Here is a 16455-nt window from a genome sequence, read left to right on the forward strand (position 1 = left end):
CCCTTCTCCCCTCCCTCAGCCTCTCTCCTTCTCTCAGCAGCCTCATAGCCAATCAGATGGGAGGTGACATCATGCTGCTCCAGCCAGTGCGGAGGCAGGCCTCTCGGTTTGTGGTGGGAAAGAGAGAAAGGGAGACCCACACAAATCAGACACCGAGGGAATATTAACGGGGCTGCTCTGTGTCCAGCCTAACCTAAACTCATTATCCCTGACAGCAACATCCCCCTTCCATGCTGTGTACTCATTTATTTTATCTACAACACAGTCATTGTTTGAACAAAATGTGAAGAAGGAAAAAAACAAACAAAAAAGCCGTAGTCACATCTGACCAGTCTTAAAAAGAACAAAGATAACGATCAAAAGAGAGGTGATGATTTGGACTGGAAGACCCCACCCATCTGAGGCCTTCACCATCCCTCATCACTCTCCGTCTCACCATCCTGATTCCATTTGCATCTCTTATTCAATTCAAAACCTTTTTTTTTTGGAAGGTTAAAACAGCTTTAAAATCTAAAACATTCATTAAATCTGAAACATTCAATTCTGCATAATATTTAATATGTTTCCCCTTTTAGAGTGAGTTAAACAAAATGGATTTCAGAGCTTTGTTTGATGCCTAAACTAGAACAGTTTAATGCTTAAACTAGTCTCAGTTATTAAAGGTAAAATTTTTTACGTTATATTTGAATAAATATCAGCAAGTAAAAGGACCTTTAGAACCAAAGCAATCAAAAAGAATGAGAAAGAAACTAAACATAGAAAATGTATATACATGAATGTGGAAAGAAAAAGCAATTATTTACTAAATATCAGATGTTTATCTTTAAGTAAAATGAATACGATAATTAAGTTTAAACTTCCATTGTTTAAGATAATAGATATTTATTTCTATTTTAAAAAAACTTATCAAGTTAATGCTTAAAGTAAATTCCACATTAACACATAAATCATAGAAATTATTTCTGTGGATTAAGGGGATTGGACAGTTAACTGTTATGCATATTTTAGTAATTAACCAATCGCTTGCATAAGTGTCTCTTAAATGAAGATTGGGATTAAATTGTGCAGTTCTACTGATAATACATGTTTAGCAGAATCTCCAAATTATAAATGTGTTGAAGAGTTTATACACTGCAGCTTCTTCACGGCAGAGTATTGCAGAGCCAAATGATTATCTAATTCAGTTTTTTTATTTTCATATTTTGTCAAATTACTGCTAACACATGAATACATAAGTGTCCAGACCAAGAACAGATATAAACCAAAGGACAAACGTCCATATAGATTACTTCTTCAGTGAAATGTTTATTTTTATTACTGAACTCTAGGGTCAAAATCAGCAATATCCATCAATGATTTGGGCATTGATTAGTTAAAACTCATTATTACTTGATCAATTGCTTTTGTCTAGTCTGACCCTAGGAGAGTACATGTATGTGCAGACGATAAAAAAAGAGTGGATCTCTAAAAAAAATACCCTGAAAATGCAGTGTAATCACATTAATTCACTAACGTCCGGTGGCTCCACCAGGTTAAGACTTCCAGCTGTTCTGAACGGCAGTAATGGTGATTAAACACTGACAATCATTTCACGAATAAAGCAACAAATACCTAAAAACACCAACAGGGATAACAGCTACCCATGTAGTACTAGACATGGTTGCCATGGAAACTCCAGGCTGAGATTTCCCTCCTCTCTCAGTTTCAGTGGAGCAATTTGAAAAATAGATTAAACAATCTTCCAAAATCTATTGCAACACTTTAGTGCATAAATTAAGTGTGCAAACCCCAGTTTTGTTAAACTGCAGATACTATAAAACAACTAAAAAAAGTCGATAAATGACAAAAAAAGGAAGAGTAAAGTCTTTTCGCTATCATCTGGATCGCAGTAAAAAGCTGACATTAAGAAATGGGGAAACTATCCTGGAGGAGGAAAGGAAGCTGATGAGAGAAGTATATGCAGATCTGGAAGGACGTTTCTAAACCTACTGACCACAAGGGGGCAGCACTGGTGTTACTCTCAAAGCTTTGAAGGTTCTGAGATTGGAAAATAGTGTGTTGATGTGAAGAAAGGGCAGTTCAAAAAAGCAGTTGGTGGCTAAATTTATGGCAAATCATTGAGAGAAAAGTAAATTCCTTAATTCAGGTTAATGAGAGGAGTGGCATTATTCTTACCATTGGGAAATAAGTATAAATCATTATAACAGAGAATACACACTTTAAAGCATTGATCCAGATGATCAGTTAAGGTATTGCAAACTCAGCTGTAGTAATAAGTTTTAAAATGTCTACACCAGTGTAACCAGACATCTCCAGAATAAATTACACAACCAACACAGATGGATGGTGATCGAATGTAAGCTGCAGAGTTTGAATCAGAGTGACAGTGAGCAGAGTCCCAACTAAAACTGTAGGTCTCGATTCCATCCAACCCAAAAACAAAGCTGGGAGTTATATTCATTAAGCCATTTTTTTAATTATCCGCTAAGTTAGTTTATTGCTCATCACCAACAAAGATATCATCTATCTCTGAAAAAACAAAGGTAAAATATCTATGCTTATGATATGAGAAATATTATATAGACATCTTTGAAGTGACAGGTCTGTCCAACCAAAACAAAGAGCAGATGTTTATTATAACTTCATGTAAGGAACTTTAGGACAAATAAGGGCTAAATGTATAAAGCAATTACAAAAGTCACCTTTCGCCAGATAAAAAGTCAATTTTTTCTTTGTGATTATTAAACAAACTATAGAAAACTCACACAGGTAACACCACCCTTTAGTAAAAAAAGTAAAAAAGCTTTTAAAAAAAACTGTAGCGTTTAATGAGAAAAATTTCTGTTTTTAAAACAGTGTTTTCAATGTCAGAAGGCTAAATATAGCAGCAGGGGGAGAGTTACTGTTTTATTCCCCTGTAGAGCCAGTCTCCTTCGTGGCACCTGCTGTTAAAGTGAGTTTTCACCAACAACCAGGAACACAAACTGGTGTTTATCACGATCAAAGAGAGACATCACCTATACTCTGATACAAATAAATAAAAATCTACCAAAAAAATTTCATGTTCCGAGCACTCAAAAGTCAAAACAGGGAGAATTGAAAGATTTCCCACCGAATACGCGACTTGTAGCTGATCTCCTGCGTGAACTGCATTCATACAACCTAAGTGGCCTGCATGTACAGTAGAGGGCGCTGTGACGTCACAAGCAAGCATGCTCTGTGTCTACAGAAGTAAACATGGATGGTAGTGCTGGAGCGCATCTAGCGATCTTTCTCAACCATAACAAAACAATCTTTTCAAGATGGTTAAAAATAAAGACTATTCTGCACATTATCGTCCGCCATGGTTGTTGTTTTCCTGCCACCTCTGTGTAGCAAGACGTAGAATAGTGACCATGTCAAGTTTTAATGACGTTCATGATGAACCAGCCATTAAGACACAGGTCACATTTGAAAAGATAAAATACGTATCAGACTCAGAACCACATAGCCAAATGGCCTGGGTCGCATTGGGAAAAAAACGGACATGTGTTGTTGAGACTGTCATTAAAAGATCAGATACAGGTCGCATATGGGAAAAAACATCAAATTTGGGTCACTTCAGGCTGCTGTGTGAACGTAGCCTATAATTGCTGCATTTATTAGCAAGAAGAAATCAGAATGAGACTAAAAAGTAAAAAGGCATCCGCTGTTCAGAAGTGAGCTATAAAATCTCCCATCTCAATCCAAATTATGAATAAGGTGTTAAGATGAAAAATGTGACAGAAAACCAATAGAAACTAAAGTGGAGGAAGAAAGATGACAGCTTCATATATAAAAGACAGACAGACTACTCTATGAAGATGAGAAAAACCCATCTCATCAGACACACAAACTATTCCAAGTCGGGCAAAAGGGATGACCCATAATATTCAGAGAAAAGCTTTGCTATGGCAACCAGTCTAGCCTGGAAACAGGGTCACGGCTCTCTTTGCAGAGCCTGTGATGCACTGAAGCAGAATGCTATGTCTGCAAGAGAGGCAGAGTTAGAGTAGTGCGTTTGTCCTTCATTGTTAAAACTTTAGTTCAATGTAAGAAAGGAAAGCTGTGTAGGTCACATAAATAGATATTTCCTCTTCCTCTCCGTAGGATAGGGCTAAATGATGTTAAGTAGTGGTTAGGGCAAGAACAAGCCGCTGTGTCATGGTTCAGGTTCAAACCAGAACCATGTGTTTGAAGCTTGGATCAAATATCTGGGTCTCTGAACTAAGCATTATTTTAGATAGTTAAAATAGGTTTTTTTTTGTTACTTGAATCTTTAGTTTGCTCTGATTTTGTCTTAATATGGCAGAAAACAAACCATCTCTAATCTCTGAGGTTTAACTGGCCTCTAATAATGGATTCTGATGTCCTCACAAATATTTTTCCACATCATTTTTATCTTGTAACGGAAATAGACTGGACACATCCAAAGACACGTACGGGTTTCCAAAAATGATCCGGTTGAACATTAGAGACAACTGACATCCCAGTTTTCCTTTCACATGTGCAGATGTTGTCCATCTGTGCCAAAGCTCATGGGTGAAAGTACAGAGGGTTTAAGCTGCTTTCAATTTAAAACCATATGCTGACAGTATAATGTCTGGGTGCCAAAATCCACAACCAGATGGGATTAAACAAACATAGGCGCATTCGTCACCCCATCAACCTCGGCTAGCCACACTTTTAAAAGGTAAAAGGACATCCCTAAATTCACTTTTTCAGTTTCTACTTTTCCCCTCATTTGTTTCCTCCCTACATCCCTCATTCTTTTGTTGCCTCAGTGCTGCTCTCTGTTTCTGTCATGATGAATCAGGGAGAGGCAGTGATAGGCACACAGCGCAGTGATTGGGCCTCTGGCCACAGATCTCGGTCAGCTTCCTTTTTCTGTCCTCAAAGCAAATGCCAAGAGTTGCCCTAAAGAGAGGTAAAGAGGAAAGGGAACACTTCCATGTGCCTGAATAAAAAACAAAACAGAGTCAAGCTGGCTTTAAAAAGAAAGACAGAGTAGAGTCAGATTGAAACATTAGCCGGCTAATATTTTTGTGCCATATTAGCGTGATTTTTCTTTACTCCTGCTTACATTTGTGGATTCATCTGCTCCATCCATTTGCTATTCTTGTTAATGCCTTTGCTTTTTTGTTTTTTGTTTTATGATTTATTTTGAGACTAACATTTATTATGATTTTCTTTATCATGGAATTTGCAGCACATATCGGAACCAGTCAGACTGTTGATTTCTAGACAAGAGGCCAGTTAAAATAAACTGACTGCAGATTAGTCTCCTATCGTTTAATCACCCCTTTGTTTTTTTTTGTTGTTTTTTTTATAAAAACCAGTATACACTTCAGGTGCAGGTTGACCAGTGAAATAAAACTGAGGAGGCACCCATCTGAAAGGGGAGACAACAGTTTAATAAAAAAAAAAAAAGTGATTTCCTGTGACTGCAGAAGAATTTGAAACACAACTTCGACTTCTAAAAAGTTAAGATGCTCTTCAGTTTACTGTGTCGCAGGGGTTTGATGGTGGGTTTTATCCAAAGCATCTCAGCAGCAGGAAATATCTGATGGGAGCCATGTTTAAAGAGTCAGCTCCAACAGTAGATAAATGGAAGAGACAAAAGGAACTATAAAAATATCAAACTTTTACAAAGTTCAGGTTTCTGAAGCGCTATAATCATATGGAGACTGGGTTAAATCCAGTACTAGTTACTTTTGAAGAGTGTAGTTACTTTGAAGAGTTTGAGGATGGGTGAGGAGATGATTAGGAGATAATGTTTGATTATTTTTCAGCATTTAATCTGAGAAAATAATGCTTAGTAGATTTGGTGTGGAAACATCCAATGAGAGATGTGACTTTGAACAATATAATTAACAAAGTTCAAGACCCAAATGCTTCTAACGTTGACTTTTTTTAGTAGTTCAATGATCAGAGTTTATTAGCACTACGATATTCATGATGAAACCGTTGCACTGCTGCAAAAAGAGGGGACAAACAAGGAAAAAAAAAGTAATCAAATTATAACACTCAAGTCTAAACTGCTTGATAAAGACTCCTGCATGGTTACAGAAAAAAAAAATTAGCAAAAGAATCAATGATTTAAGAATCTTACGCTAAACAGGAACTTTAAGATTTAGTGATGTAGTACATGCAACTACAAAGTAACGTTTTTGATTGTCAGTTAGGGTTAACAAAAGTATTGATACTAAAATGTTGCATGATGATACTATACTATTTCTACATGGCATTGAAACTGGAGATGTGCTTAAACTTTTTTACCATTGCTAATAAAGATTTACGGGTTATTAGTTTTAAACATTTATTTAACTAGCATCTGCAGTTCTGTTATGAATGCATGTTCCATGTTGAGATTTTAAAAACAAGAGTTTTTCCCTTTGAATTGTTTATCAATTTCTTTCCATGTGGTGTCAAAAATTGTATTGAGTATCAAATGTTTTCCTGGCCATTGATATTGAGTTTAAAATGTTAGTATCATGACAACCTTATTGTGAGTTCTACCATGTCTACTACAACTAATGAAGCTTTACAAGAGTAAAGGTTTAAGTTAAGTTTATATTTATTAACATCTCTATCCCATTAGCTAATTGATTTTACTGGATCTAAAGACTTTTAATCATGCATAGAGTAAAAGGGTTTCCTAGGCTGTCAAACTTCCAAACATTTTATTTTTGAGATCATCTCTAAAAAAAAAATCATATTTTTAGAGATCAACCCACTTAGAGCAGTAACTATACTAAAAGTTGTAAATATATTTTTTTTAAAGATTTTTCAGTCAAAATTAGAAAAAAATAAAATGTTCTATCCATAACCAGTAGTAGCTTCACAATCTTCATTTGGGAACCTTTTGCTATCCGATTATTAATCGATTAAACAAATAATCATTAACTAAACTTCCAACGCATACATGAGCAACAAGTAAATGTATTTATTCTAATTTTACAAATATGTTTCCAACATCAATTTACTGATCTGACTTTAATATAACGATTTTATATCAAAGTTAAAATCTCAATCAAATCAATTACCCTATAATAAAGACTGATCTATTTTTTCTTTAACCAATTAGAGACCGTTGTCGTCATTCAATCACGCTCCTTGTCTTCTTTATTATAGGATTTCAAGTCTAAAAACCAAAGCAAACATTACTTAAAGTTTCAATCTACACTGCTGGACAACAAGAACAAAAAAAATATATTTTATCTGCAAAATAAGCCCAGAGTTCAGGTCATCCTCTGTCAGAAAACACACACACAAACACACTAAACCATTAATCCTGTTACGTCCTCTTAAAAGAGCTCATAGCAACAAACAGACGTGACCACGAAAGCATCTGCTTATTTAGACACGCACAAGAATCGCTCAGTCTAATGCAGGTATAAACACACCCAACGTTTAGCAAGAGCAAAAACAAAAAGAAATGAGGACTCCAATATAGCTGTGGCAAAGAAGTGAGAAGAGATACTAACCGTGACTCGGGCTCAGAGCCATGTTGCCAGAATTCAAGGCTTCATCAAACCGAGCGAATATTGTCTGTAACCTGTGAAAATAAAAACAGAAAGAAGGTTGAGACAAAGCACTGATGCATGTAAACAAAGCGACTGCTGAAGAGCATCAGTCTGTAAAAATAAACGACCGGCCAGTCGGTTCATTTTAAAGCAGGCAGCCAAGCAAGGTGCTGAGAATCACCAGTGAGAGTAACATCATCCTCCAACATGTGGACCTGCTGTCAATATGTGGGTGTGTCTCACTCAGGACACCACAACTATAGCATGAAAAGGCTCTGAAAAACAAGCTAATAAGAATACAAGACCAGAAGCTGAATGTCATCTGCCATAAAGGAAACCTGGCCTAACCTAACTTCACAAAATAAAAATAAAAAGACTTTTTTCAGAGCAGTGAAAAACCACAAAGAAAATTTAAACATGTCTAAAATCAGAACATTTCCCCCACCTCTCTACCTGCCTTTCTGTCTCCTGGCGTCTAGTTGCTGATCCACGGCCACCAGCTTACAAAGCAGCTCCCGATAATAATAATTAGCCGTTCATCCTGCTCCTTAGCCATGCAGCGTTTTCAAGCAGCTCCCTTCCTTTTATAAGCATCTTTCTACTCAGTTTGGTGAAAAGATATATCCTTGCATTTAGTCTTCAGTAGTTATTTGTCTTTGAATCTCCCAGTGGACTGATTAGTAGGTTGCCGTGTTGCTGCGCAACGTTGCGTTATCCCCCCCCATGCTAGTGACACGCTCTGGTCCTTAGCTCCCCTCAGCTCTTTGTATCCAACATGGTGCAGTGGCTTCAAGAGGGAGGGAGGCGAAAAGAAGGAGAAGGGAGGGAGAGCGAGTGAAACAGCAAGAGACCAGAGCATGCCACAGACATGCGACAAAGCACCACCTACAGCCGCGCACACGTATAACCAATAATCAAAATAAGCAGAGGAATATCTAAAGAGACAGGTGTTAAAAATCTGTCTGGATGGCAGAGCCAGCCATGAGGGTCAGTCTGTGTGACAGGCGATATACCCTTTACATAACCTCCCCCTCCCAAACCAGACACCCATATCAGCTGAGGGGGAGGGTCTGCATGGCCGACAGCAGAAAGAGAACAACAAAGCTCCTCCCCCCAATAAAACATCTTTCCTTCGCACCCTACTTTTCCTCCTCTTTGCATGTCCTCCTTAGAGGAGCCCTGGTTTTTAATCATCCCACTGTCTGCAGCCAGTGGAAACGGTGGAGAAAACTCGTTTTCCTTTCTCAGGGGGAAAGATGTACATTTAGACAGAAGACGCTTATCTCCACCTGCATTCAGTCTAATTACAGGATCATGGTAATCCCCTGCTGTTAGGAGTCAATGTAAAGATGAACAAAGTTAGCTCCTGTTCTACAAGACGGACAGAGGTTCTCCCTCCAGTCCTTTAGGTGGGGATAAAACCCTTTAGCCTCTTTCCCACTGAAAATACAGGGTTTAGACGTGTTCTTCAAACATTGGCCGACCCGCTAACAATCAGCGGCTGTGTGTCCGGTGGCATCATCACACTGGGTTAGCATTGATGATGTCACCTGTGTGACAGAAATCACGAAAGAGAGAGAAACATGTAAGGAAGCCAAGGCGCAGTTACTGTGCTTTATGTTTTGCTCTATTATTTTTCCGAATCTCTCTCCCCAGCGCTGCGTCAGGTTTATCGAATGTAAAAAGAGTTGTTTCAGCTTTTTAGATCGGGGTCTGTTGATGTCCGTACGATGCGTTCAATTGTGTCGTGTAATTTAGCGGGTACACCTCTGGTGTTCCTACAGCATGCCGATCAGAGCCAAAGCAATTTTAATGCTGCTAGCTTGCCCAGTCGTTTGACACAGGTAGACACGCGTCAGCGAGCTGTTCCCACTGCCACTAAAAGCCGATTGTTTTATAGGAGTATTAGAGTGGGTTTACCACCACACAGAAAGGAAAAGAGATTTGCAGCTATGACACAGATACATGCATGGTAATAGAAGTTAACTGGAACCTGGCCATACATTTTTTATTGCTGCATTTCTGAAATTTTTTCAGTTCTTGCAACATTTTCTCAAATATTTAATGTTTAATTTTTCTATTTAAAGGGCTCAAATACTCGGGGAAGTTATGTCCTACCCCAACAAAGACTTCACACAGTGTTTAATAATACAAAAAATAAAGACAATAAGAAAGACCAATCTTTAGCTTTAGAAACCTGGTGTTTAGGATTCACTATCCTGCATGTTTCAGGTCATTTGCTGCCTTTTCACTCCTGGTTTAAATAAACAGGCGATCAACAGTGTTTTGCTGGACTTCACGGCTGCTGATGAGGTAATGCAATCATTTCAATCAGGTAAACTGAAACGGAGACACATTCAAAACAGGAGAGTGTGTCCTGAGCACAAAGGGTTAATGAACCCTTATCTAACCTTTAGGGAAATGGATATATGATATGATGTATATTAAAATTATATGAAGGAATTAGAAATGATGTGTGATCCAGTCAGACACCAGAGCCACGTCACAGATTTAATCATGGGACCTTAAGAACAGAAACAAATCTGCTCAACCTTCTTTAGCTGATTTGAATCTGGGATTCCTTTATGCTGATAGTGGATCACTGATAGCTTTATCCATTGAGTTAATGAGCATATCACTCTTTTGTTACAGTTTGCAAATCTTTTAGTAATCGCAAAGATAAAAATACAAAACCATGTGGCGTTGGTAACCTTCATGATTGCAAATGTCTGATTTCTACAAAGAACTGGAGATAAACAGGCACAGATAAACCCTTCATATACAGACGGTGTGTTTACACAGGAGACAGCTCGGCTAAATATGCACAACACATGACACGTGGTCGCAGTCAGCATTCACAGACACGCGACTCCTGCTGAGGAGTCATCATGCAAGGCTGGCTGCAGCTCATATCTCACATATGGGAGCAATGGGGGGAACATGGGGTCACTCTGTGCTCTGAATAATATATTCAAGTCCCAAACAAAAAAAGACCAAAACCCCCTTTCACTGGTTTAACCATCCAAATCTATTTCTCTGCGAAGTGCCTTTGCACCCCTGGTTGCCCCCTCCCACTAGCTTTCCTCAGTCAAATGGCATTGTGCTCTGAATGAAAGTGCTTCTGTGTGTGGTGAAGGACAGAATGGTGCATGGCGTGGCCTGGGACTGACACAGTGCCAAACCCCAGGGATCCACAGGCCAGTCGCCGAAACACACACACACACACACACACACACTAGTGAGCTTACTACCATTGTGTTCAAACCAAGAGAAAAGCTCACCGTGCAACTGGAAGTCCTCTCTTTCCCAGGTCAGCCCTGACTTTCTCTCCCACGTGACGATAAACGTCCACTAGCGTCGTTATTGAAGCCTCACGGACCTACGGAGAGCAGAGCAACACAAAAAGTTAATCTGCATCTAAACAGTTTATGATCTGATCAATATTACACTCAGCAAAGCAATCAAACAAAGTGTTGTAAACATAAACACTCATTAGAATGTGATCCCTTTGCTCCCCTTCTTTGGGAGACATCTGATTTGCTCATTAAACCGACTTGTGCTGCGATTGGGTAGCTGGATTTTTGTCGAAGGAGTCACTGTAACTGAGACTGAGGCGGATTGTCCAGGCTGCTGATTGGTCAGTGTGAGATGTGCGGAGCTAATGATTGGGTAGAATGCAGCAGCAGAGCTCAGCTTGCTTCACATTTTCTTTCAAACCCACAGTCTAAGCTGTTGTGGGTGTTTAACAGCTAGATGTTAGCGCAGCGAGGCTCAATGGGAGGTGGGGGGGCACGGCTGAGCTCATCCTCTCAGTAATAACTGTAATGATCACAGCACTGCCTGAAGATGTCTGCTTGCAGTTTCTGAGCCGAGAATTCAACATCAACAACAGCCGTCTCTCAGATACATTTAATTGTGCTTTTAGGGACAAATGTAAGAGAATAAAATGAATTTAAGCACATTTTAGTTTAGAAAATGACACGTTTCTGTTCATGAAAACCATCAAAAGTTAAATGTTATTTCCACATACAAATCTAAGCATGCAGCTATTATTGTGAAACAACCACTCCTGATTTACTATTTTGATAGCTACCTAAGCACTTTTCTGCATCATGAACCCCTGCTGTGTATGGAGGGCCAGAAGGTCATATAAATAAATATATCTTGATTTAAATTATGTTAATGTTATAAAGTTATGTTAATGTAATTTAATCTCATGAAATAAATGTAAGTACAATAAAATAAATATACCACCAGATGTCCCAGAAAATAATCAAATGGAACATCTATTTAATAAATTATAAAGAAGTTAAATATGAATTTAATAAAAAAAAATACTTAAAACTATCATTTAAATTGTACAATTAGAATTATTTAATATTTTTTATGAATTAATTTAAAATGCATGTAATTATTTCACCCTATGTTAAATATAAATTGAAATAATTTTATCTACTTTTAAGGGGTGATGTTTATATGACAGTCACACACTGGAATATTAGTGAATCCCTGCTGTAATGTCTGCCAATGCTTAAAATAAGAAGGATAGACAATGTGTGAAGATATTTTTACCAATTAGCCAACTTCTCAATAACAGCTGCACCACATGAAGTTGTGATTGCAATATGCTGTGTGCATTAATGACATCACAAAGTCATTTACAATCGTCATGAACAAACACTGCAATGCAATAAAATGTTCTTCCAGCTGGATGAATTCTTGCAGCACTCGATGGCAAACGATGATAGAGAGGAAATAACATTGAATGATTTCTGCAGGCCTGCTTTTAAGTATTTATTTAATGAAGTAAACGTTAGATTTGTGTTTGTAGAGAGTCGACTGCTGGAATGAATGACTACACTTTGCAGAAGCTAGTTGATAAAAAAGGGGGAAAAATGTGTTTTTAGGTTCTCAAATTTGTCTTGTATAGTTGCGTTCATTAAATGATCTGGCCTATAACGACAAAACAGATTGCTAACTTTATGTCAGCACCATTCACAGCACTTTCAGCACAGGAATAATAAAGGAGTACCATTAAAGCGGTCATAGAATGATTATATGGGGTATTTGGTGCTGGTCCTTAAGGTCTCTGAATAGGTAGTGTAACATTAGTTGGGCTGAAAATGGCATATTTGCTGTTCTATGAGCCCTAATGCAAGCCTGGTTATAAGCCATAGAATGAAACGACAGGTTTTCTTCACTTTATGGTAGGCTTATGAATATTTAGATGAGCTTTGCTCTGATTGGTTGGTTTACGAGCAAAGCTGCTGAGCAAAAACGCTTCATAGCATTATGCACACACTCACTGAAACAGACCTAAAAACAAAGTCCGGGGGGGAAGTTCAGAATCATCCAGGATTTTGGTCGAACCGAGCCGTGAGCTCAGGGGCTGGTCGGGGCTGGGGGACAGAGCAACCGAACCCAAAAGGTGTCCTCCTTTTCAGAAACCCAAATCTGGTCACCATAGATATGCTAGCATTGCTATCAACAGCCTAGCGAAAACATATTACATACAGCTTGTGGTTTTGATGGCCTTACGGTCGGAACAACCCCCTCATTTCAGTAAAAGAAGTTTAGCAAATCCTGCTTTGAACTGTCCAATATTTTGTAAACAATCTTCGGTAAAATGCTTAGAGCAAATGAACAGCTGAGCATCAAACTTTGCAGGGATGTTCTGATAGACCAAAATAATCCATGCCTGTTGAGTCTTCCGATCCTCTCGAAGACTGTGAACAATTTCCCCTTTATCTGTGCAGATTGGAACACTGCGTTTACGCCCGTGGTTCTGGCTCAATAGAGAAACTGCCGGCTTTGTAATTATTGTAGAAGTAAACCCAGCTGTAGGCTAAACAGCTAAACTCGTGTCTTACATCTACCTCTATTCAGGGCGTGACCAAAGTACAGGCCAGAACCAAATAAGGCAACATATTGATTGATCTCAACTCGGGGCTTTGTTTGGATTCACCCGTTTTATGCTGGAAGTTTAGAATTGTGAGATTTGCAGAGAAAGGAGTCGTTGTTGGGGTTTGAACTTCTCTGTACGTCCATTTCACCCACTGAACTATCATTATTCATCTATAACAATATAAACTTGGCTTTGCATTCTATGACACCTTTAAAAACAATTAACCACTAGTGAAGGATGCTTTTAATTTTCTGAAACTGCAAACGACTGGTCTCAGATTAAAGCTTGCAAACTATCTTGTTTACTTTTCTACATCACAGGATTCTTGCCACATAACAGTTTTTGGCTGCCAATGACAACATTCCCATGAAAACAAAGAAGTCGGCATGGTGAATGCAAATGGCAGTCGATTCACAAAGGATAATCCTGAAATATTTTTAATTTTTCTGCATTTAATCTAAGCCGAGTGTCTAGCATCTAATCTTTGTGATTAAGGTTTGCACATTTAAACCAATCCTATTCTTGCCTCAACATGTTTTGTCTGCCTAGATAGAGGCAGAACATACTGCAAACAAACTTCCAGTAATGCCGACAATACAATGTTGCTCATCTTACCTGCGGGTTCTGATCCCCAGTCAGAGAGCAGAGATGCGGAACCAATTTACTGAGACTGAGAGGCTGGGCTCCATACCTGAGAGAGGCAGACAAAACAAAAACAGAGATTGCAGTAAATGCTTTATAGCAAGCATAGCTGACTCAACTGTAAAATAAATACCTTTTACTACGCTTTGTTCTTTAAATAAATGGAGAAAAATGTTAAAAGAAAAGCCCAAAATAGATGATTTGTCTTGTTTTTCCCTCAGTTTCAATGGGCGTCTCTGCAGACACGCCTTACATCCTCAGCACTGCTATCAGGTAGCAGCTTCAAACCTCTGCAGAAGAATGTCACTTTCTATTAGGGTTGTCACCATACTGAAATCTCAAACTTGATATTGATACCCAGGAAATATTCCTTACTAAATACCATTTTCAACTTCATTGGGGGAAAAAAATAATTAAAAGGCATAAAAAAAAACTTTATTAACAAAGTTTCTCACCAAAATAACAAGATGCTAGTTATATAAGTGTGCAAATAAATCCCTAGTAAAATGCCCAAATATAACACAATTAGGCAAAGTATCCATACACTGCATCCGGATAAAATAATAATATTTAATTGTTATAGGAATATTTATTTTACACATTTATTTAACCAGGATCCGTGATTCTGCTGAGAGTGTATGTTCCATTGTGTTTATGTAAGGCCGTCCTACGTGCTTTTCCCCATTTTCAATTACTGGTGGAAAGTCTGACATTGCAGAAAAATTGAAAATCTTCTTTTGGAAAGCAAGCTTGTATGACAAATGCAAACGGAACATTTATACAAGGCGTGCACAAGGAAAAATGGGCTTTTGCATGCTCTAGCACCTTTTTAATAGCCTCCCCCCCACTCAGGAGCAGGTACAGGGCTGTGCATGTGCATTTTTTTAAGTGGAGAGGGCGGGTCTTTTAAAAAATTCGCAAAAATTCTTCACTATACCTTTAAGTTGCAAAGTACAGCTCTGAACTAATTGTGGTTTCTGATTTACAGGTGTTTTAACCTAGTCAAGTCTGGGCGCACAATACGAGAGACTTCTGATGAATGAAAGTAACTTATGGTAATGATGCCCCGTCATATGATCTTGTAAAAGGTTTTACAAGGTGAACATCATCACCTCGTACCCAGATGAAGAGTTTAAGAACCCTACCTTCCTTCTATTAGCCAAAAGATGCCAAGATGAGCTCAAGACCGATTTTTTCAGCGTCTGTGCAAACTTTAAGAGGAACCTACCCCTGTCCAATTAATAAAACTCCACTTAACATCACTAATGTAAAGACATTTTGGCAGCTGACATCTTAAGCTTGTGAAACCCTGACGCACCAAAATGTTTCTGTAATCCTCCAGCATTTTACAGCAGCTCCAATCCTCTTAGAATTAAGGGAGGAAGTGAGATTGAACTAATTGATAAAAAAACAAGCATTTCTGTTTGCGACAGTAAAACTGTGGGCCCCCTTTACAGAGCTGGAAATGCCAAAGAGGATTAACCCTGAAACTTTTGAGTAATTGGGTTAAGAAAGTTTGTGTCATAAGTATAAGTACATATGTGAGTGCATAAATGTGATTGAGAACCTAAACATTTCACAACTCTGTCCTTTAAATGGCATCCTGAATGTTGTAAAAAAAAAAAAAAAAGAGGAAGCCACTCACGTGCTCAGTGTGGCGCTGAGACAGAGGCAGATTCCTTCTCGACTACGGTAGTTTTTGTGTTTAAAACCAGGAGTCAGCCTTTCCCACACGTTCTGAGGAATGAGGTCAAGGAGGATAGGAGTGGGAGAGAGAGAGAGTAAAGGACGTCAGTAGGAGCGAGAAGAAAAACATCCTGTTTATAATTAAGCTAAGGACACTATGAAGGTGAAAATCTGCAGAGATGTTTGTGTCGTTTGTGTAAAGGCCATAAAAGATCATGATGATGCAGCAGGTGTAATTCCATTTATATCCAGACGACGGAGCCAGAGAGACTTTAGTTTTGGAAGTAGAATATATGGATGTGATCTGGACCCTGCAGCTAAACAAGCATTTCTATAAAATAGAGGTTATTATGAAAATTAAGATGAATTACTTGCTGCCAGATGAGTTTTATATTAACCTAAAACTACAAATACACAAAAATAACTTCATTGCCTCCATGATTATCTTGAGCTTTGATTAAAAGCCACATGTCTGATATAACCCTAACCCAGGGGGATTTATCGGCTCACGTCATTATGTCTCTCACCATGGGTGAAGCGGTCTGCTCCATGAGGCGAAGGATGAGGGCTTGGCTGTTCTCTCTGACCTGATCCTTTGCGTCACCCAGTCGGTCCACCAGGGCTGGCACGACTACAAACATAGCAAAAAGAGGAAGAGGGGGACGTTGGTTAGCCAGT

At 38.5% G+C, this 16455-nt stretch overlaps 1 protein-coding gene across 49 annotated transcripts in view; it reads right to left on the reverse strand.

Annotated features, from left to right (window-relative positions):
• clasp2 (cytoplasmic linker associated protein 2) overlaps positions 1-16455 on the reverse strand; it is a 75899-nt gene that overhangs the window by 44653 nt on the left and 14791 nt on the right. For all 49 annotated transcript variants that reach the window (XM_038288821.1, XM_038288818.1, XM_038288816.1 and 46 more), the window contains exons 3-7: positions 16305-16408; positions 15737-15828; positions 14065-14140; positions 10826-10923; positions 7506-7576 (exon numbers count right to left, since the gene is read on the reverse strand). In XM_038288821.1, the coding sequence (XP_038144749.1) occupies positions 7506-7576; positions 10826-10923; positions 14065-14140; positions 15737-15828; positions 16305-16408 (441 nt within the window). The remainder of the gene's footprint in view (positions 1-7505; positions 7577-10825; positions 10924-14064; positions 14141-15736; positions 15829-16304; positions 16409-16455) is intronic.

This window comes from Cyprinodon tularosa, unplaced genomic scaffold (assembly GCF_016077235.1).
Source record: "Cyprinodon tularosa strain WSP-4 unplaced genomic scaffold, ASM1607723v1 ctg26, whole genome shotgun sequence".
Classification (NCBI taxonomy): domain Eukaryota; kingdom Metazoa; phylum Chordata; class Actinopteri; order Cyprinodontiformes; family Cyprinodontidae; genus Cyprinodon; species Cyprinodon tularosa.